The sequence below is a fragment of the Lissotriton vulgaris genome, chromosome 1_2 (assembly GCF_964263255.1).
Source record: "Lissotriton vulgaris chromosome 1_2, aLisVul1.2, whole genome shotgun sequence".
Taxonomy (NCBI): domain Eukaryota; kingdom Metazoa; phylum Chordata; class Amphibia; order Caudata; family Salamandridae; genus Lissotriton; species Lissotriton vulgaris.
This window is the reverse complement of record NC_141686.1, coordinates 78,290,432-78,311,250: the sequence shown is the minus strand read 5'-3', so window position 1 is coordinate 78,311,250 and position 20,819 is coordinate 78,290,432. Positions and strand designations below refer to the sequence as shown.

General features: G+C 49.9%; 1 protein-coding gene across 1 annotated transcript in view; it reads right to left on the bottom strand.

Moving 5' to 3' along the window:
* B4GALNT3 (beta-1,4-N-acetyl-galactosaminyltransferase 3) overlaps window positions 1-20,819 on the bottom strand; it is a 919,815-nt gene that overhangs the window by 237,054 nt on the left and 661,942 nt on the right. The window contains exon 6 of the mRNA XM_086952836.1: window positions 9,343-9,443. Within this exon, the coding sequence (XP_086808962.1) occupies window positions 9,343-9,443 (101 nt within the window). The remainder of the gene's footprint in view (window positions 1-9,342; window positions 9,444-20,819) is intronic.

Here is a 20,819-nt window from a genome sequence, read left to right as displayed (position 1 = left end):
CCTGGCTCTGATGGGTCCTCCCGGATGGTCTTGTTGACCCTCTCCCTGTACTTGGTCCTTACCGAAACTGCGCACTTAACTTCTCTCTCAAAGCACCCCACTACTTGCACTTAGTCGCTCTAGAAGCATGCACACCTGACCCTTTCTTCCTGTAGAGCCCTGTATGCTAACTCTTGACTGTATGCTAAGGGGAACCGGTCTGAATCTAGCTAGAAACGTGTTTGCAATGCTCTAACGTATCAGATCTGTACAAGTTGTTGCTCGCGCTGAAAATCTATAAAGTCTGCGCTGAAAGGAGGCAAGAAAGAAAATGTACATGAATGCCCGCTGCTGCGAGATGAGTAGATGCAAGGGAAGCTCGCACCTGCTTCCCCTGCAACAAAGTCGACCGCTTAGATTGAAGCCCCAGCACCTCCATTAAAGACTAGTGCCTAAACGCTGCCGTGCTCTCTCCAAGTAGCCTCCCGGAAACTGGCTCGCTGCATAAAGTACGTGTGCAGACTTGCCACCCTGCGAAGGGACCACATACGCATCCCACCGAGCAGTGCACAAAAGGCCCATTAGCCATCGCCTAGGCAGTAGTGGCCCGGCGGCCGCAAGCAAGGGCGGGCACCCTCCCACTGGCACGCCAACGAGGGATCGCAAAAAGGGGTACAGTCACAACACAGTGACTGTGGCGTTCGGGGGGGGGGCACATAAGCACTAACCCCCCCCACCCCATGCACACTCCCATACCTACTGACGCTTGCGCCGAAACCACGTGGGCTTGTCTAGGATTGAAACGGCCGCCCCACATGCCACGCCCACTGGCCAGACATGGCTGGTCCAAATGTCCCTAGGCCCTCGCCGTGCGTTCCCGACAACATTAATAGAATGTGACAACCACACATCGGCCCATAGAAACCGCTCCTATAAAGCCTTGGCTAGTAGTTAGAGTATGCAGGAAGAGCAACACTAGGGTAAATACTACAACCGGTAGCGCCTGCTACCGAAGAAACGGCAGAAAACAAATAGTGCCTGTTAAAAGTTAGCAGTGGAAGAACACATGAACACATGAAGAATTACGCAAATAGAGGAGGAAGGCCGTCTATCGCAGAAGCCAAGCCTCAAACCGAAAACCACTAGCTTCCTGCCTCTAGAGCATGTTCGAGGAACTAAAAACTACAAGACGCAACCTAACTGCAAGGGGCAGGAAAGGCAAAGTCGTGCCTGCTAGGGAAAGAAGATAATAAACTACAAGGCACCGTCTGACAACGCTTAGGAATCGGTAAAATATCTTCATCCTTAGCTGAAAGGAGAAGAAAGTGCACCAAATAGCCCTTGAGAACAAACGAGCAACAGATGTGGTCAAATGTGGGCATGGGGTGACAAAATTGTAATGCCCAGAGGCACGGACAGTGGCGTTGAACCGAGGCTCGAACCCTGCTCCCCAGGACGGGCGCCCTAACCGGTCGGCCAACTGGCCGGACATATGGTGTGCTGAAAAAGCTGTCCGCGGGCCTGAGAACTGACTGGAGCTGGCCCTACCTGTGAACAACCTATCCGGCAGCGAGTACAACCAAGCATGCTCCTACACCTAGTAAACCATAAGTGGTATACTCACAAGTTCACAAATTGGCCAAATATACTTCAACACACTTCTATACCCCATCCCGGAGCACGGTACGCAAAGCGTAAAATGAGCTTCCTGCAACCTGCCCTATGGGTTGCGGTCTCGAAGCTAGACCACAAACTTGCAGTGGCCCTCCTGTGCACGCACCCCAGTGCATGGCACATCCTGCCAACCTGCGACTGCCGTGGAGGATGGGCAACCGGTCGGGAGAAGCAGCAACTCCGTCAGCACTGAGTTAAGCCATATCGAGGGCAACACCACTCGCATGCATAGCCCCCTCGCTCTACTGAGCAGAGCTCCCTGAACCAGTAAAAACGCCTACAAGCCCGGCTTGTCAGGCAGAAAGCGGACCGAGTCGAGCCTAGCCACTCGAAGAAACAAATGTCCTTAAGAGTTGCCTGCTCGATGCATTAAAGTTCCACGTACCCCGGCGTACACGAGGTACCCCTAGTAGAGCACTACATCCCCTACGCACCACACGCGACCCCTCGTAAGCCGGACTCTCCCGAATGGTGTCCCCGGGCTAAAGCACATAAAAACCACAGAAAGTATGCACTAAAATCAAAGCCGACGAAATTATGCATGAGAAGCGATCACATCATAGAGCAGGAGAGACCACCGTGAACGAGCACACACCCTCGGGTAGAGTCCACTCTAAAGTAACCATCAGCGTAAAATTAAATAAAGGCCCCCTCCCGGCAAAAGAGTTGCAGACACGATCCCATATGACAAGATGGCTGCTGTGAGGGGGGTGGGGTTGCTACAGAGCATGTCCGCAGCGCTAAGTGCCATTACAACCCCGCCGAAAACTGGGAAGATGGCCGCTGAGCGGGGTGGCCATTACCCTTCAAGCCAGGCCCCCACGCACGCCTAAGCCACTGGGCCCCGAAGAATGAGGCCACTCCACGCCCACGTGCCTGCCACTGAGTGCGTGGGGCAGGGCGCGACTGAACGCAACATATGCTTAGGGGGGGTAGCTGGCATAGCACTCGGAATCAAGCCGAGCCCCCCACGGGGCCCGCAGGAGCGACCACCGTAGACGGAGCAAAATGATAAAGATGCGGTAGACCCTCGGGGATGGAGGAGCCAAGAAATAGTGTTGCCCCAAAAGGAAACCCGGCCTGGTGGGTCGCCACCAGAGAGAAAAGTCACAGGGGCAGGGGGTAAAGATCATAGACCCCCAAGGTGTACCCGGGAAAACTTGACTAACACCGCGGGCCGGCACGTGGAGGCTCGCGCCGAAGGAAACACCCGCACACTCGAAGGGGAAGGGTGGCGCTCAGCATTATGTGAGCACCTGATACTTTACACAATAACACGTTTGTTTTTGAAGGAGGAGGGATATTAAGTGATTTACCCAATATCACAGCATGTTGTGCCAACGCTGAAAGAACACTTTACGGAATGATGATAGTTACTTTACACAATCACACATTTGTTTTTGTAGAAACCGTGAGATTAAGTGATTTGCCCAAGATCACAAGATGTTGTGTCGACGCCAAAACTTAAACCCAATTTCCTAGCTCCATAGTCGGTAGCTCCGGCAATAACGCCACATCCTCTCCTCCTGTCCTGAAACTCTGCCTGCAAGGGCTCTTCGCGCTTTGAACAAGTCCATCTCAGTGCCTTGCCGTAATGTGCCGTATTAATATCAAAGCTAAACATGTTAAGAAATACACTCATCGATTATTTTATAAACCTTATAATAAGGAAGGGGCCCTCTCACCCCCGCTAAAGGCACGAACCTGAAGGAGGCTATGCCGAGCACCAGGCACAGGTGAGCTTCCCGCTTCACCGGCATTCGGCAGCATGCAGCCCGACAAACTAACAACTAGAAAGTGCCACAACCGAGAAAATCACTGTAAGAGATCAGGGGAACTACAGCACAGAGCAGAAGTGAAACTCCTGCAAAAGCAGGTAGACAGGGCCCCCCGTCAAAACTGGCCCACCGCGTACTCAGGCTCTAAACAAAGCCCGAGCCTGCACAAGCGACCCCACATGCCCCCGGACAATGAAACTAGCCAACAAATGCTTCTCCATGGGAGGCGACCCACACCAAATCACCGACTCACCGCAGGAGAAGCAAACAGTCGAATGTCGGAAAACCCATCACATCGACGCAAGACCGGACCTCTGGACGGCGACCAGAAGTGAGAAAAAAAAAAGAGTGTCCAGAGACCCGACGCGCGACGTCAGGAGCGGCAAAGAGGCTAATAAAATGGCGAGGGGAGATTATATACCCCTCGCCTTGCCTGCCGCCCTGGACGCGCATCACTAGCCCACCCACCCTCCAGCCGGGGGCCTCCTGCCCGGGGAGGAGAGGAACCAGAGTAGGTGGGGGGGGGGGGGGGGGGGGGGGGGGGGGGGAAGCCCTCTGGGACTAAGGGCCCGCCCTCCTGATGGCCACAGGGTGGCCTCGGGCAGCCGCAGAGGCAGCACTGCATCAGGAGACGGCCTGGTTGGGGCTGCACAGGCTCCTGCACCGCCCACACTAACCAGCAGTAAACAGACGGCCAAGTGAGGAGCGCAGTCGGGATGGACTCCGATGGGCGACGGCGACCCCGTCCCTCTGAACATATGACGGCAGGTGACATAGCGGTGGACCTGAAGGCGCTGTCTCCCCCGCTGTGAACTGTTGTGCCCCCGGGGCGGCAGGCCAGCACAGCGACAACTGATCTGGGAGTGGAGTGGCGCCTGGCCCTGGGGGACCGTTGTGAGAGCAATCAGACCCTGAAAGACACACAAAGTGCCTGAGCCCTGCAAACAGAGCCCTACAGGAGGGCATGATTGCCGCATAGGGATTAACAAGCCCTAACAATCCCCATCTTTCCAGGAGACCTAGTGAAAGTTGAGGCGAGGAGATCTTGGATTTCCCCACTACGTGAAGCCTGTGCCTTAGGAGGAGGCTGTGACATGTGGCTGCCCACAGGCAGTGGGGAGACGGGCCCGACTTAACCTATAGCTGCGAGACTAACCATTCGCTGCACCAGTGTGACATACTTCTTACAGCACTCAGGGCAGAGAGGCGTATATGGGCAAGATGGACATTCGCCAATCAAAGTTGTCATTTGAGCAGTGAAGAGCCACCCCGGGGAGGCGCTCTTCTTGCAGAAGTCCAGACTGACGAGAGCGTGGGTGCCGAGACAGCACAAGAGCCGAACATCAGGGAAATGTTTAAAGATCTTAAACAATCCCTCATGGCTATTGACCTGAAAATTGACTCAATGTCTGATCAGTTGGGCAGACCAAATGACAAGGTATCCAAACATGACGAACATCTCGGACAGGTTGAACAGCGCACGTCAGTGCTCGAGGACGAGGGCGTCGCAACTCAGGAACAGTTACTCAAGATGGAAAAAGTCCTGTAAATCATCACAAAATAAAAAAGAGGACTTAGAAGCAAGATCGCGACGCAATAACCTGCACATTGCGGGAATGCCAGAATCCACCACCATTACCCGACTTGAGGATTACGTCGAGGAGACGCTGTGCTCACTGTTTGGGACACCCCAATCGGCGGTTTGTATAGTAGAACAGGCCCACAGAGCGCTCGATCCAAGAACCCCTCGGGCGCCCCGTCCAGGCCAATTATAGCCCGCCTCTTAAATTATAGAGACCGGTACACAGTGCTGTGCAGAGCCAGAGACCTGCAAGCAACAACATATCAGGGAAATTCTGTGTCCTTCTACACAGACTTCACCCTTGCCAAGCAGGCTGCCAGATGTGAATTTGTGCCAGTAAAGAGACTTCTTCAAAAACAAGACATTAAATATTCACTACTGTACCCTGCTAAGCTGCGAATTTACCACATGGGCAAAACCTCATACTTTACAGACCCCAAATCTGCAATAAAATTCGCTCTGAGTCTTCGCACGAGCATGCTGGCTCCGCGTCTGGGAAGGAATTTCGAGGAGGGGTACCTCATTCGTGACAACGATTAACCCCTCCTCATGCTGACTTCACGATCAATAATACTTAAACTTACATGGGCATGTTAGCTCATTCACCCTATCCAGAAGGCTGACCAACTTCTTCAAGAACTCCAACTTTGTACCAGCATGTCTGCCGAGATTGCAATAGGGGCTCCTGCTGCAAGATCTTCGTCCGGCCACCAAGCCCTTCTGGCTGGAGACCGCCAGGCCCTAGCCGATACCCCTCAGGAATGATTTCCTATATGTTGTTGTTTGGCCATCTTCGGCTGTATTGTGGGAGGGGGGTTGTTTTTCAGCAAAATTGGATGGCTGTAGTGGGTAGAGGGTGGCGGAATTGGGGCTTGGTTGAAGCACTGTAACACTGTTCCGGTCATTGGGGCTTGGTTGATGCACTGTAATACTGTTCCTATCTCTCTTTGGTTCTTTTCCCCCTATCTCCTCTCACACTGGCTTTCTCCCACTATGAGCTGGTTGAACTTGTGTGTAGGCAGGCGAGACTGCTGTTGGCAACAAGAGTGTGTCCGCAACGAGAGTGGCTAAATTGAAGGCGGTAACATGGAATGTCCAGGGACTGACTGTGCGCAGCTGTGCTCAGGTTGGATGGGGGGAGAAAAAACATTGCATGTTACTACAACTACGTGAGGGGGATGCCGATCATTCTCAGGATGGGACTGCCTTGGCGTCTGCATACCGCGATATGTGATACACAGGGGAGATACGTGCTATTAGCGGGGATGCTGGGTGGGCACCCAATTAGGCTGGGCTCTGTGTAGGGGCCCAACGTGGACAACCTGGACTTCTTCGGGGAAGTTTGGAGAATGATAGAACCACTTGGCCCTGGAGTGGTTGTTTGGGGAGGGGATTTTAACGTAATTCTGGACCCGGACAAGAACAGGTTGGGAGATACCCGACACCCTCACCCGTGGGCAATGGCGCAGGTGCGGACCATAATGGTTGACTATACTCTGATGGATATCAGGTGCCAATGGAATGGGCTAAACAAGGAGGGCACCTGTGTGTCTTCAGCCGGCCCTACTTGGTCTAGAATAGACTTCTGGTTGGCCTCTAAGGAAAAAAGAATTTTAGATTCATAAAGTAACTCAACTTCCCAGAACGCTATCTGATTGCTCCCTGGTATTATTTGAGTTTACCTTGCCGGGAGGACCAAGCAGGGCATTAAGCTTGTGGCTTTCCAGTGGGGCTCTACGCAACAAGGTATTTTATGAAGAAATCAGAGCTGCAATAGTTGAATACTTAGCGCTGAATGAGGGCACCGTGGCATCTCCCTCCACGCTATGGGACGCCTTTATGTCTGTGATCCAGGGTGAGTGCATAGCCAAGCAGGCAGGGATATTGTGCACATTATGCAGGGAACTCCGCCACCATGAGGGAGAAATACGGGAGCTGGAAACTGACCATTTTAACACTAATGAAGCGGAGGTCTTGGAAAACATCAAAGGCAAAATCACGGAGTATGAGGAGGCAGCATTAAGGGAAACCCATTACTTGGGGAAGGAGAGGCAGGCTAGGTGATATGGGGAAGGGGAATGCACGGGTAAAACCCTTGCGGGACTCCTTAAAAAACCATAGACCCACGATTATGTTTGCAAGCTCTGCACATCTGACAATGAGATGACAATTGGGCAAGCAGCTGTTCAGACAGAATTGATGTCGTTTACTCCTTGCTTTACATAGCGCGACAGGCTGATATCCCTCCTGATTAGTCCATCTTTTTTTATTAATCCATACAGCTACTGTGGTTAGATGATGGCCACCGCAGATACTTGGACAAACGCTTTTCGGAAGAAGAGGTGATTAGGGTAATCCGTGCTATACCAGGGGACAAGCCCACGGTACTGGATGGATTGACAGACAGTTTTTATAAAGAATATACCCGTTGCTCGTGCAACATCTCCTTAAAATGTATGAGGAGTCTCTGGAGAGCAGCCTGCTTTCCCCCCTCTTTGGGAAGCACTTATTATCACGATCCTCAAACCCAAAAAGGACGCTCTATTGTGCAACTCTTATAGACAGCTCTCCATGATCAATCTAGATAATAGGCCAGGCAGGGCGCTATCCCCCACCTATAGTTTGAGGTTGATTCATTTAAAGTTTAGACACAGGCTTTATAGAACCCGGGTATGGCTACACAGAGTCGGGTTGAGGGACGATGCGAGATGTATGCGGTGCTGCGCCCAGGATGCAACATTCTTGCACTTAGCATGGGGCTGCCTGGAAATTGCACGATTCTGGGGCAGCATCTTTGGCGCGCTAGGAGTGATGCTGGAGTGTGAGCTTGAACGCTCCCTCCTGACAGAGTTGCTTGGCTCTGTGCCTGCCACGGCGAGGAGACTGGTGGCTGTGCTTCTCTTGCTGGCCAAGCGTCGAATTGCAATGGGCTGGGGTCGTCGCAGAAGCCATCGCGTTATGGACTGGATTAGAGAAGCGGTGCTCTGTCGGGAACTATTGTCTGAATACGGAGAGTTAATGCTCGAACAGGCTCGCCCCAAAGACATCTGGGAACCCCTGAAAAGGTACCGCCCTGGCTTGAACTGAGACTATCCTGCCTGATTGGAGGATTGGTAAGGTAGCTGGCGGGCACCATCTGCGTGCTGACAGTGCCCATTCTGGAAACCAGTGATCTATTCCCTCCTTTCCCCCCTCCTTTTTCTTCTCTTCTTCCGTCTCTGCCTTGTTCTTCCTTTTTTTTTCTATTGTCTTATTTCATGAATTGCGCAGCTGACTATCTATGGACACTGGAACTGGGGCGCTGGGTTGCTGCATGCAGCTCCCCAGTGCAGTATAATATGATTGTAACCTGGGCACCTTGAATGGATTGCACTCCTTGTAGGAGTCGCTCCAGTGTAACCAAACCAACAAATGTCACACTGTGCGAACTTCTTATATTCATAATCTTGCATAAATAAACAATAAAAAGAGACTTGTTTCATTTATTAGTGGTGAACTGGAGCTTATCGTCAGGATCATGAGGAGGATGCCCACTTTATTTGCTTCCCCTGGGTCATTTTGTCAATGGTGTAATGATTCCTTAGTGTCAAAATTATCCCCATTTAGATTGTGCCCAGAGATGAGGATCACACTATTTGACTTCTATAACGTTTACAACCATCAGACTGAATCAAAATAACTTGAGCAAATCTGACTTCTAGGTTGACCTATTGCAACAATCTTCATGGTGCTAAAACACCACCTGAAAGGCCCCAGTGGCCAGACTGTGGCATCTTAGCTCCTTCATACAGGTGGAGAGGTGTGGTGCAGCGGCCAGAGCAGCTGACTTCGGAGCACAGAGTTCATGATTCGATCCCCGGCGGCAGCTCAGCTCAGCACCATGTGACTCTGGGCAATAGCTCACTTAATTTCTACGATAGCCCCCATCGTGACCTGTAAGGGTGAGTAGTTCGTGCTTTACAAATAAGGATTTACACCATTTACACAGCTGCCAGCAAAAGGTTATACATCACCCAATTATGTATACATAGTAAACACAAATCGTTCACTATTGGTCCAGCCTTTTTTCATTTCTTTATTCTATATTCATCCTACTTTGTCTTAACTCACAGACACAGACTGTCCTGAAACCTAGAAAGGCAATTAGTGGTCGTTGCTTTTGCTGACTGCTGTCAGGATTTTTACCTCCCTGAGCGAGGCCATGAAGACAAGTTTTATCTTCTGTTAGCAGACCACTTTGTACACAGTGTAGTATATATAACAAGTAAAACTTTGGAAATAATGAAACAAATGGAGAAAAAGAAAAATGGAGATAAGAGTCAAACTTACCGGGCCAATGCTAGCCTGGCGCTGCAGGTTATGCACCATCTCATCTGCGCTCAGCCAAAACTCTGCGTTGTCCTCAGCAGCAATGGCAAACTGGAACTCACCTGTGAGAGACATCTTCAGGTTACTAGGAGCTTGGTGGAAGGGATACTGAGGAGCGGGCCAGCCTGTCAGTTACAAGATGGTGCAGGGGCTTGGAGACAACTTCACTACAGGATCTGGGTGAGGTAAATCGAGGCTAGCAGGATTTGAAAGTGCCAAATACTTCAGCTATCACCCATAAAGTAACAGACACCACACATTCACCTAAAACGGAATATGGCCTGCAACCACACTCTCTACTTATTTTACGAGTGCTGCTAAGTGTTACTGCTTTAAACCTAGTGACACAAAGGGACACAATGAGACTGTTGAAGGTTGTGCTACTAGACGGACTACGCCAGCATCCTTCAATACCTCTCGCAAGACGCCAGGAGCGATGGCCTTTTCGCATAGACCCCATCAGTGCCTTTGGACCAGAAACTGGCACTTAAGTGCCCTTGGGCTCAACAGTGTTAAGTTAAACAGAGGGATCTGGACGTGGCTTGTTAAAGAGTAGCACAAATACATCACAGCTGGTCCTACATGCATGTCACTGTCAGCTGGACTCGGCTCAATTTTAGAGTGATTTGTGAGCCCACGTGCTAAACAGCCTGGGACCTGCAGCGTCACATTACCTTTCCATATGCCCGGTAAGCTCCCACCATGCATGGATCTGTGAGCTGAAAAAAGCTCAAAGTCACCCTAATGATGTGGTGCAAAATGACAGCGACTTAATGATACTTCATGAAATGAACTGCACAGCACATACTAAACATTCAATGTAATACAGTCCTCAATGGTGAAAGTGGTGTAATAGTACAGTTAAATAACATGTGCGAAGCCCAGGCTTCAGGGAGTTTGAATAGGACCAAAGTCTGACCACATAATGGGACTGACTCACTCCAGGACATCTGAAGACTATAATATGATGCCCTATGTCCGATTTCACGCCGTTGCTCACCGAGGCTGACGTGGGCAAGCATTTTTTTTTAACAATACAAATACAGTTCCAATTGTTTTTGTCCACAAGCAGTTTAATGCCGACCTTGATTGATCTTGGACTGAAAGGAAAGGAGGGGGGGGGGGGTGTACTCCATTATGCAGGGACAGACAGCTAAAGAAGAAACAAACCTTCTATCCAGAGTCTCTGCTTCCTGAAGGAATTGTAAATGTATAAAATTGGTTAATCAGCAAATTTAATGGCTGCTTGGGAGCCAGCATAGACTTTAATTGATACAATTATTTAAAGCATCATGGAGACAAAGTGTTATTGTTTTCGAGAGGTTCCACCAGTTCTGCGTACATTTAATGGGAATCAATGAGAAAGGTTTCCACTAGGTGCAGCATAATTCCACATTACTAAACTTTTAATTTTTGAAAGCACTTTAAGCACTTAAAACGGAGTCGTTATTTACAATGTGGTGCTGTGCATCTTATACTGTGTGCAGTCTACTCTACTACTACTCTAATGTGTATAATGTGTTTAAATCCAAGGCACTCTCTTTTATACTGTGTATAGTAAGTTTTTAAACAAATGACTCACAGTGACACTCCTTTCTGTCTCAGGCTAGGACCTGATAGCACTATAAATACACGTCACTGTTCCCTTGGTTACTAACCATGATTCAGCTCAGTGAACCTCCAGTTACATGCACAGACGTCTAATGTGATCGTAGTAACCTACCAGAAAATGCTGTTCCTACAGATTAGCTTAATTTACATTTATTTTTCATTTGAGGTGTTTGCATATTATATTAAATACAGTTAACTGTAGGTGAAAGGCCAACAAAATGATTGCAGAATATTTTTTTCATTTTACCTATGTGTCTGACCCCATCCCCACTTACACCCAGCATCAGGGCACAAGTCCTAAAAAAGAGAAGTGGGGGGCAGGGGGGCTAATCAAATTAAGCAGTATGCAAGTGGCATCATGACGTGTGACATCACACGTGGTATCTTAACTCAAGAAGTGACATCACAAGAAGTGAAATCAGACCTTGAGACCTCATATTTATGTTTAGCAGGTCTATTATGAGTACATCTGAGCTTATTACAATATTAAACAAATGTAATTTTGTGACAGGGTTTACTAAAAAAGTAAAACGACCAGGCTGCAAATCTGGGCCTCAGCTTATATATTTCTTTTTTTAAACCCTGCCACAAAGAAATTGGCAACAAGGAGAATGTGGCACTAAATATGGTCTGTTTAATTGGTTGCAAAGTCAGAATTCTGAGATTATTTTATGAGGCTAAGCCACCTGCTGCAGAGATCCTTGTGTGGGAACTATATCACAGAATAATAATAATGGTAAATTAACTCTGGAGGTTAACATATTTGTTGGAGAGATCTGTGTTTTGTCTAGTCTCAGTTTGGAATCAAAGTAGCATAGCCGGTTAATATCTCTCCTGCAAAGCACATTATGCAACATGCAGATGACAGATTTTTTATTTTATGTACATGGGTAATGGGTTACTGCTTTTAACTCAGAGGCCCTTTTTTACTTAAAGTTCATTCATTGGCATCCTTCAAATATAGCACAGTGAACTATCAAGGCCATGTAGCTCCTAGACCTTGTAACCCTTGCTGTCTTATGTAACACATCATTTGCATTGATTTATACACATATGATTTATTCTAAATGTATAATGTGTACGTATGAAGTAAAGCGCTCTGACACCCTGCATCGGGATGAGTTGTGCTAAAGCTTTATAAAATAAATAAAATAATATAGTGTTTTTTAAATTGTTATTTGTGTAAATACTGGGCTAGATAAACACACCTGACATTCTTGCAGTGCATGCATATCTCTTATATACAGGGACTGCAGAAAGTCAAAAGCATGCCTCTTTCAAGTACCTTTGAAGTGATAAGCTGTGTGCCTTTGTTTCCCCTCCATTGCATTTAGGTGTGAAGCCCCTGATGGCTCCCATCCAGGGTACTACAACAAAAGGATGCCCATTAACTTTGGCCTTCGTTATGGGCCCGCCTGGAAGCTGAAAAGCCCCTCCCCCACCTGCACGTTGCTGCTTGGACCGAAAGCAGAAAGCAGAACCACACATCACATAGAAATGGCAGCATTGCTGGTAACCTTGTACCATTAGAAATCAGCAAACCACCTGCTTGAGGAGCTCAGCTGTGGGAGGTCACAGCCATGTACGGATCCCCAAGGAGGACAACTGAAAATCCTGAAAACCAATGAGCGTCTTATGAATACGTGCCCTACTTCGTTCAGAGATTGCATCACTCTCTAGGGTGCACGAGCAATCTGGTCTTTGTTTTGAAAACCTTGTGCGGTGTGTTGAAAGCAACAACAAGCTCAGTTCTGCATGAAAGATCACTGAGGAGCAGCTGACTTGACCGATGTTGAGATATAGCGAAGTGAGCAGATGAGGGCGAAGGAGGCGTGTTAGTTTATACATTAATAAATGGTGTGCCCTCACCCCTCATTTAGCAGACTCCATGCTGAAGTAAATTCCTCTGATTTCTTAAATATACTACTCTAAGGCTAATCCAATGCTGTGGAAGTGTAGCAGAGTTCATGGCCGCAATGGTATAATTACAGCAGCTCTAATCCGTTTTCTTGATGACGCACAACCAACAAGCATGTCTGATCTTGCCTCACTGCTGGAGCCTCCCTGAACGGGGTTGGCAGATAATGCTCGGTGAAGCTGTTCAGATCCAGAGGTCTTCAAACTTTTTTAGGTTGAGCCCCCCAAGCTGAATTTATTTAGATGTCGGGCCCCCCCACCACCTGACAACAATTTCTGGAACCTGGTATTCTACATAATCAACCGTCATCCACATTTTCCAGTCCATATCCAGCTAATAATGTTAAACACAGAAAGAGTGTTTAGAAAACTGCAGGTTTGCGAGTTGGTGCGGTTAAATGACAGAGGCTTACTACACAGTCCAAAACTAAATTTTTCAAGATAAAATGTGTGCAAATTATTACTGGTTCTCCACCTAATTCTTGCAAAGCCTTCTCAAAGAAACTTCTGTGGTCAATAAAATTAGTACCATTCAAAGACCATGCTCTCCACTGAGAAGCACTGTCCAATGGTATTAAAAAAAACAGTTTAAACTCTGGCCATCCTAAGCAACACTGCCCCATTCTCACCTCCCAGAAAGAACTCCTCATTCCTGCACTGCCCATCCTATCACAGCTTCTCTCTCCATGAAAAAAAGCAGTTGACTTCCTCTGCCAGGCATTGAGGTAAACAGTTTATTTGATACACAGGTTGTAGCAGGTGCCTTCCCTGGTATAGACGTTTTAAGACCTAGACAACGTGGGCTCTGGCCCAGGGCCCCAGCTTTTAGGGGGACCCCTGATAGAGCCAGCTCTCTTCTGGAGAGAGTCTTACCCTGACAATCTGGAATCATTCTTAAACAGATTATTTTAAAAAGCATTTTCCTTTCATTTATTTTTACTGTGGTGATGTGTGAGAGTGTACTAAAGACATTTTGCAGACAAATGTGTTTAAGTTTCATACAACACTCATAAAAAAAGTTTATTTTAGAACAAAGCAGCACTGCACATACAAGAAATGGGAGGGTGTCACAGATTATTTGCAGTAATATTAGTGAGATGCTGCTGTTTTACAATATTGAATACACACGTCACTCTCCCTGAATATGAAATGTCAACACATTTTGAATTTGGACTAGTGTGCCTGTGCACGGTCAGTGGCCAGGCCTAAGAGGGCATGAAAGAGATGAAACTGGATCATAAATTCAAAGCTGTTCTGAATATGCCCCCCACCCCCAAATTTGTTTGCCCCAGGGCCCCCAAAATCCTTAAGATGTCCCTGTTCCCTGGACCTGGGAGTGAAGCAGGTGTCTTCTTTGAGACAATGGTAGTGGCCAGGATTTCGGGGATCAGGTGAAGCAGGTCACTCCTCTGGGGTATTGATTGTGATGAGTTCATCTCTGGGATTGACTTTGAGGCTGAAGGCTTTCTCTTTCACAGCCGATGAAAAGGAACTTCCTACTTTTGTAGTGCTCTAGACCCTGCATTTTTAGCATAATGCTAGTGATTTGCTTCTGAAGGGTACACGTTTGAAAATATAACAATAGGCCAAAGGATACCCAGTGTCTGGGATGTGTGACCTAGGAGGTTAATGTCCCAGCTGCCGTGCCTAAAAATGTCAGGTGTATACCACATGTAGAAGGGTGCCCTGGGGGGTACATTTTAGTATGTTGCTGTATTTATGGGTGCTCTGGCGCAAGGTGCCAAGTCTGCCCCATGTCTATAGGAGCTCCCAGGAGTGTAAAGATTGAAGAAAGGGCTGTATCTCAAGGTCCCTCTCTGAAAAGGACAACCCTGCACCATATCTAGGTGAGGGACTGGGATGCTGAGGTTCGAGTAGGGTGCTAAATCTGTAAATGCAAAGCCTGTGCCTATCATACAATGGATGTTGTAGGGGGCTCTAATTAGTGTGTTTTATACCGGAGGGTGCCAGGCTTAAGTCAAAACTGCCCAGCAAAGTAACCAAACGTTTACTAGCAGGGGGTTATAAAACTCCCAAAAAAATAAACAATAGAACTAAAGAAAGGGGCAGACATTAAGTGAGACAGTCAAAAATAGGATACAGGGACTATGCGAAGTTCAGTATGCTGTGAAACCGAAAGTGAACATACTTCTTTCGGGCAAGCAGATGCCCTGGGAAGGACTGTCTGTTCGCTTTCTCTTCAGGTCTGACTTGCCTATTGGTCATTTTAAAATGCTCGAGGCATAATCCTTCACAGCGAGGCAGCAGGCAAAGGAAAGCTACCTAAGAAGAAAAGGCAGCACGCAGGGAAAACAGCAGGAGTGAAGAAGCGCCACATTACGCGGCACTTCCTGCCATCTATGGTGCTGTGCACCTCATTGGTGGAACGTCAGTGGTGACATTCCTATGTGCTGATTGGCTGCTGTTCCCCATTCCAAAAGACCCATTTGAAATGGGTGAAGAAAGACAGTAAACAAACGTACTTGCGACGTACGCCAGTGGGAAACAATGAAAGCTGAAAACTTATGGTGGAGTGTGCGCACCCCCCTGAGATGGCGTCGCGCCCCACAGTTTGAATAACTCTGATAGACCAACAAATTCCAGCCTTGCCGGATCCTCGGCTATGAACGCCATCCCCAGAGGAGGTGAATAGGATGAAGACCTCACTCCCTAGAGATAGTAGAGGTTTACATTACCTCGATGAGGTGCAACAACAGGCTCATGAGTTAAGGTTATACGCTTGCACAAAGCTGGAAGACCTAGAGCTGCAAGAAACTATGCACATAGGACTTTATACACTCCTTACCGCGCGATACAACCTAAACATGCAGTTCATGCTGGATATTAGTGTTTCACCCGGAGGGGTAGTCTGGAGCGATTTCAAAGGGGCCACATTGAATAAAATGCAGCACCAGGAAGACATTGAAGAGCATTGATTTTGCATATCTGCACATTATAAAATAAAGAAATAAACAAAAATTATTTTGCCCATTCCTAAAATTTGGAAATTGACACTATTTTCCGAACATAACTTATTGCTAATATTAATTATTTTGCGATTATTCGTATGGCGCATCGTCACTTTTTGCTCAATTCAAAACCGTCTGGAACACTGCTCCAAACAGTCGTAGATGTTGGGAGTTTCTCACTATTAAAATGTATGATGAAGAGAAAATTAAGTAGCTCTCCATGTTCATACAAATATCATTGAGAGGCTCTTGCACAGGAGCACGGAATGACAACTTATCAAACGCACTCAACTGTGCTGAACCAAACCCTAATCAATATGGCAGCCAGAAGGGGCTCTTGATTGTGGCCTGGCAGTCTATTAAATGTTCTTAAATGTCTGTGCGTGGAAGAGGAAGTACTTGGCTATAAGTGTTCCAGGGATCATGTTAAAATATGCAACTTCTAGGGGGGTGTGGCCAAGATGGCGACCTAGAGGCACGCAAGCTCCGGAGGCTCCTTTGCCCGTTTCTCCTCTCGCGGCCAAAACAGACAAACCCCACCGCACCTCCGCACCAAAAAGTGCTGAGAGACGGGGGGAACGCTGCTCTTGCTGTACTTGGCTTCAACATTGGCCCCGCGGCACCAGGAGACAAATTCTGATCAGCAGCCTGAGCCACGAAACGTCGGCCTGAGCACCCTCGCCTCGTGGCGTCCCGCGGAGAGGCTCTCATCACATGGCAGGCTTCCAGCGTCACCCGACAGACTGTGAGCTGGTTTACGAGGGGCCGGTCGGGAGGCGCCAGCGAGAAGTGAGAAGGGCACACCAGGGGCTTGAGCGGAGTCCTTCCAGCTGCCAGAGGTGAGAGCACCAGAGAGCGGGCGGCGAGGCGGAAATAGAGCCCGGTGCTTCTGGGGAACCTCCGGTGCCAGCCGCTTGTGGCGGGCCCCAGAGCTACTACCACACCCTCCCCCCGCGGCGCGCAGACGAGCCCTGCAAGACAGCAAAGCGGCACGAGGTGGAGGGGGGGGGGGGCGGCACCAGCACCTACCACTGTGGGGTCCCCGGGGCAGACTGCCGGGGCCTTCCTGAAAGGAGCCGGGACATCTATGACTTAACCGTGAGCAGGCAGAACACCTGAACTGAGGGCAGTGCCGGGGGCTATCCCGAGGGCAGCGAGTAGCCACCCGAGGCGAGGCCGCAGGAGGGCCCTCGACTACCATAAGGCGGCCCGCAAGTAGAGAAGGCCTATGCATACCCCTCTCCGCCGGCGCCACGAGCTGGGCCACACTGCACACGGGGGCGGGGGTCTGAGGTGCGGGCCTGCATGCCGTAGGGGGCCATTCACGAACATCTGCTGAGCCTCCCTCCGCCCCCTTTCTTTCTACCCACAACTGCAACCGGGACTGCACGGGGGACCGTGCCGCACTGCCTCCCCCGCCAACAGTACACCCAACGGGGCTGAGGTCGGTGCTGCCGCGGGGGGCCGGATTCGTGAGCCCTGCAGTGGAGAGCCGCATCAAGGGGGCCACCCCTCTTTTTAAGTGCATCAGGTACCGGGGCTGAGCAAAGGACTGCGCCACATTGTACCTCCCTCCAACAGCACTCCTGACAGGGCTGCGGGCGGTGCTGCCTCTAGGGGAAGGATCCACACGCCCTGCACTGGGGAGAGAGACGCTCGGGGGGATTCTCACCTGACCTTAGCCTGCACCAGGCGCTCCCCACACGGTTTGTGAACCACAGGAACTACTAGACGGGCCACGCGAGAGAGAAGGTATCGAGGGGGGGGCGTGGAAAGCTGGGGCCGGGCGATCGCCGCGGTGAGGTCTCCCTTCCCACTCTCAGCAGACTTACTCCCCCTGGGCCCGGCTGCTCCCCGCCATACATCCAGTCGCTTCCCCAGCAACAAGGCTAAGCGGGCAGCAGTGGCGTCCGGGGGTACATTATGGCCCTCCAGAGACATTCACAGGCTATCAGTAACAGGGGCCTAAGCGCTTCGAGACCGCCGGCACCAGCCTCACGCGACAAAACAAACCACGAAGGCGACCAAGACGGCGCTACAACACCGACCAGAGAGGCTCAACACCTGAGAACTAGGAGGGGGCGGTGGTGGTGCCCCCCCTCCCCCAGCTGAGGCACTGTAGCTGAGAATAGGGTCAGTCCAGCCGTTGCTCCCCACACAACACCCCTGGCTGCCAAGAAACGAAGCAGAGATCCCATGGGGCCGACGCATAACAACGGTGCAGAAGCTCGGATCCCGGCGTCACGATATGGCCAACACGGGGAAGAAAGGTGACCATACGCTTACAGACATGCTCCTTAAAGGCCCCTCAAAGGGCGACAGAGGGTCCCCCTCTCCTACAACGCCGAAGCAGCAAATGGAACCGGGGGACGGAGAGGTACCAATTACCAAGTCTTTCCTAGAATCTCTGTTCAACTCCCTGCAAGAGGATTTTCAAACGATTGAACAGGAGGTGGCAGGAGAAGTCAGAGAAATAAGCTGCGACGTGGACAGCTTGGGTGAGCGGGTAGCGTCGCTCAAAGACGCAGACCAGACTAAAAGTGAGGAAGTCAAACAGCTCCAACAAGAAGTCCTCTGTCTTCGTGAGCAACAGGTGGGCCTACAGGCCCACGTGGAAGACTTAGAAAATAGGTTCATACGCAACAATATCCGAGTCCGGGGAGTTCCATCCAAAGAAGAGGGAGTGGACATCACCAACTATCTGCAACACATGTTCCGCGAGATAGTAGGGGAACCCACAGACTTTGATATTCGAATCAACTGGGCCACAGAGTAGGTCTGGCAAGACGCACACCTGCTCCCCCCCAGATATCTTGGCGTTCTTACTGGACTTGCCCTTGAAAGAAAGAATCCTCCGAAAGGCAAGTCGGAAGCAACCTCTCCAATATCAGTGGAACCCAGTGGCACTGTTCCAAGACCCGTCAGCCATCATGCTCCAAAAAAGGAAAGCATTCAAGGTCGCCACGACGTTCTTAAGAGACAAAGGGATACCATATTCCTGGGGTCATCCCATCCACCTGATTTTCAAATGGAACGTAACGCTACATCAACTGAGATCCCTCCAGGAACCTGCGCCTTGTTGGGACTGGAACACGAGACGTCGAACACTTCCCCAGCATGTTCCCAGCAGTCCTCGAGGGGGGGTGGCAGCGAGTTGGCCGCAGGCGCTCACCCGTAGCTGAACTAAAACGGTCCACGACGTCATGTAACAGGAACGGGCTGTGGCCATCGATGTTGTGACAAGGGACACAGCGGCGCCTGAATGATCAGTTTGTGAGATGGGGGATTATAGGCACTACTACATAGCTGGTCGGGGAGGAGGGGCGGGGGATTCGTCACGGGTTCACGTTCACCAGGTAAAGACACCACGGGCCTGAGACACGAGTACCCAGGCTTGGGACTATGGCAACCTGTTGGGGAACTATTGTTGGGGTTAGGGAGGGGGTGGGGGTTTGGGAGTAAGGGGGCTGCGACAAGTAGGGTTTGGGGAGGATGTGGGGTGAGGGGTGGGAATCAGTGTGCCGGTGTGGGGGGGGGGGTAAGCTCGGGCGCGCCACCATGATGGGGTGGACCCCCCTAGAAACATGCGAGCTACCTCTAGACAGGTGTAATGACAGGGGCCACTCTTAAGATTATTACCCTAAATGTGAAGGGGCTTAATAATCCCATTAAGAGGCAGGAAGTCTTATCATACCTAGAGAATTCTGGTGCCGCTATATGCCTGCTACAAGAAATGCACCTCTTAAATAAAGACTGGCACCGGATGAGATCCTGAGCTTTCCCTCAGCAATTCTTTTCTTCTACCACTGACAAAAAAGCGGGGGTAGCAATTTTGTTTGCTAAACACTTCCACGAGCAGGTGGATGTCAAGCTTGGGGAAATCAGGGGTAGGCTCATAGCCTATGATGTCAAGGTGGGCGACATGCCCATGACTGTGGGGTCACTGTATGTCCCCAATTCGGGTCAGGAACCTTTTCTCAAGGGTGCCTTTTCAGAGATCTTACGCTCCCAAGCACGTTACCTACTCATAGGGTATGACCTCAACTTGGTCATGGATCGAGGGGCGGACAGATCTGGCCACCGCTTTGGTAACACCGGGGCGCTCTCACCTGATTGGAAGGAGTGGATGACTCAGAGGGGGTTGGTGGACTTGTGGAGGGTCATGCACCCTCGGACCTCACACTATACATTCTACTCTCTCGTGCACCACACATATGCCATATTAGATCATTTCGTAGGCTCATCGGAGCTTCAGGCATTGATAGAAGCAGTGGACATTACTCCAGCCGCTATTTCGGATCATGAGGCTGTGATAATATCCATAGGGGTCCAACGCACAGGGTCAACATGGGGTAGGTGGAGACTACTGAAGGCCTGACTGCAACGTAAAGAGGTAGTCCAACAAATACAAAAAAGCATCACTGATTATGTCACACTTAATGATCAGCCGGGCACACCGGTGACCGCCCTGTGAGGAGCACTGAAAGAAGTAGTGCGGGGGGAACTAATAGCCATTTTAATGGCGGAACTTAAAGAGCGCAAAGAAAAAACGGAACTCATTAACTAGCAAAGTGACGGAATTGGAAAGGGTACATAGCCGCAGCGGGGCTCCCAGGATCTGGAAACAGCTGAAGGCCGCCAGGGCGCAGCTGGCGGGACTCAATATGGACCGCGCCGAATATGCAGCACTAAGGCTTCGCCACACATTACGTGGGTGGGGATAAAACGGGTCGACTCCTCGCAAGCGCGCTTCGAGCCAGAGTCCTTCGGTCCCAAATCACAACCATACACAATGCCCGAGGGGAGAATATCACCAACGAGGAGCAGATAGCTGAGGCTTTTAGGGAATACTATGCGTCCCTATACAGCACAGATCCCCTTCTAGACAAAGACGCAGAGGCCTACCTGAGTAATGCGACCATAACTGCTCTTAACACAGAC